The sequence below is a fragment of the Manacus vitellinus genome, unplaced genomic scaffold (assembly GCF_001715985.3).
Source record: "Manacus vitellinus isolate BGI_N305 unplaced genomic scaffold, ASM171598v3 scaffold_45_pilon, whole genome shotgun sequence".
Classification (NCBI taxonomy): domain Eukaryota; kingdom Metazoa; phylum Chordata; class Aves; order Passeriformes; family Pipridae; genus Manacus; species Manacus vitellinus.
The window spans coordinates 1350910-1352678 of NW_021940571.1; the positions used below are offsets into that span (position 1 = coordinate 1350910).

At 47.5% G+C, this 1769-nt stretch overlaps 1 protein-coding gene across 1 annotated transcript in view; it reads right to left on the reverse strand.

Moving 5' to 3' along the window:
- The window catches only part of VEPH1 (ventricular zone expressed PH domain containing 1), a 30551-nt gene that overhangs the window by 22810 nt on the left and 5972 nt on the right, over positions 1-1769 (reverse strand). The window contains exons 3-4 of the mRNA XM_029962317.1: positions 1294-1574; positions 597-812 (exon numbers count right to left, since the gene is read on the reverse strand). Of these exons, the coding sequence (XP_029818177.1) occupies positions 597-812; positions 1294-1431 (354 nt within the window). The 5' untranslated portion in view covers positions 1432-1574. The remainder of the gene's footprint in view (positions 1-596; positions 813-1293; positions 1575-1769) is intronic.

Genomic DNA, 1769 nt, shown 5'->3' on the forward strand with positions numbered 1-1769 from the left:
CAACACTTCAACATTCTTCTGAAATCTGATTTCTGAAGTGCCACAAGGATAAACTAGGATTTCACAACATACAGTCTCTCATCTGGAACGTTTAAGCTGTGCTGCTGCTGGTTACTGTCTCACCTCCAGGGGCAGGAGGCAAAAAGGGAGACAACCAATTCCTCCAGAAGGGCACTGCCCACCACAAAGTGTGGTCCCCACCAAATCCAACCCCTCCAGAAGGGCACTGCCCACCACAAAGTGTGGTCTCCACCAAATCCAACCCCTCCAGAAGGGCACTGCCCACCACAAAGTGTGGTCCCCACCAAATCCAACCCCTCCAGAAGGGCATTGCCCACCACAAAGTACGGTCGCCACCAAATCCAGCCATTCCCAGAGGAAAGTAGAGGGATCACAACCCCCTGATGCACCACTGCCCCTCAGAGGATGTGTTACCATGCTCTGTATTTTAACATTTGGAGTCAAGCCCTTGATTTTAAATGTAATCCCTCCCATGCACCCAAAAAAGCACAAGCACATTCTAAAAGCAAAAACTGGATGCGCACCGAGGGCGCTTCCAGCTCGGTGGGAGTAACGCAGGGAACTTCCAGTGCTACCTGCAGGATGCAGCTCATGATGTCAGAGGCAATTTTGGCGTGTGGTGCATCCTCCTCCCTGGCCGAGGGTCTCAGGTTGTGCTCCAGGCAGGACTCCCAGAGGGCCACGAGGGCCCGGCCGTGCCGCTCGATGGAGGCGGTTTCGCGCAGGGCCGTGGTGATGCGGGTGATGCAGATCTCCACCACGGCCTGGTCGTTGTCATTGCTCTGGTAGTCCTGGGGCAAATTCAAAAGACATCCCCCAGTCAGCTGGGTTTCAAGGACCTCACAAATTTCACCCAAAGACACAGAGTTTTTTTAACAGGGTCCCTTTTCCCGCTTCCACCTTTACAATGGATGTTTAGTGGGATTAAAAACACAGAAATTAGTTCATCCCATGGGCAGCTCACTGGTTTGGGTCTTAATCCTCATTGCTGTGAAGGTACGGATTATGTAACCTCATGTTAATCTTTAATATGCTTTAAATAACTGATTAATAAAAATTCTTATAAAGATGAACTTGAAATAGCTTTAAAGGAAATCCAGCTGTGGGGAACTGGATTTTGTTACCACATTTTTAAGTCTTACACTTTGCTCTTCAGGTGGTTGTTTTTTTTTTTTTTTTTATAGAAACTTAAATTGTATGTGTCCCTGTTTTGAATATTTTACTTATACGTTTAATCTCATGACAAAACATCCTGGTCAGTGTTTCACTTACTGCAGCTGAACTAATTATCCTGATTTGCTCCAGAGCTTCGGAGAGGCTCCCTTCGATCTCAGCATCCTCCAAGGAGAAGAGATCCCCCGCCCGGGAAAGGTCCTTCTGTGCCAGAACCAGCCCAAAGAGCTGATGCATGGCTGTGCTCAGCCACCCTCTGAGGGCACCATGGGCATGAACCGCTCAGATGGGGACAGGATGGAGACAGTCCTGGCGAGCAGGGATCAATTTGATATGAGGAATAAATCTCGGGTGTATTTCAAGACTTCCTTGGCCCCAATCTAAAAGGAAAAGGGGAAAAAAAAAAAAAAAAGAAAAATTAGCAAATGCACTGACTGTCATGCTCCAACTTAGCAAAGGCTTTTAAATGGTGTGTGAAAGCCTCAGACAGGATCTCCTGAACCAGGGACATCCTTAAGCACATGCAAACAAAGTGCATCTTGGAGGACCTTTTAGAATCTTAAAATCCCAGAATT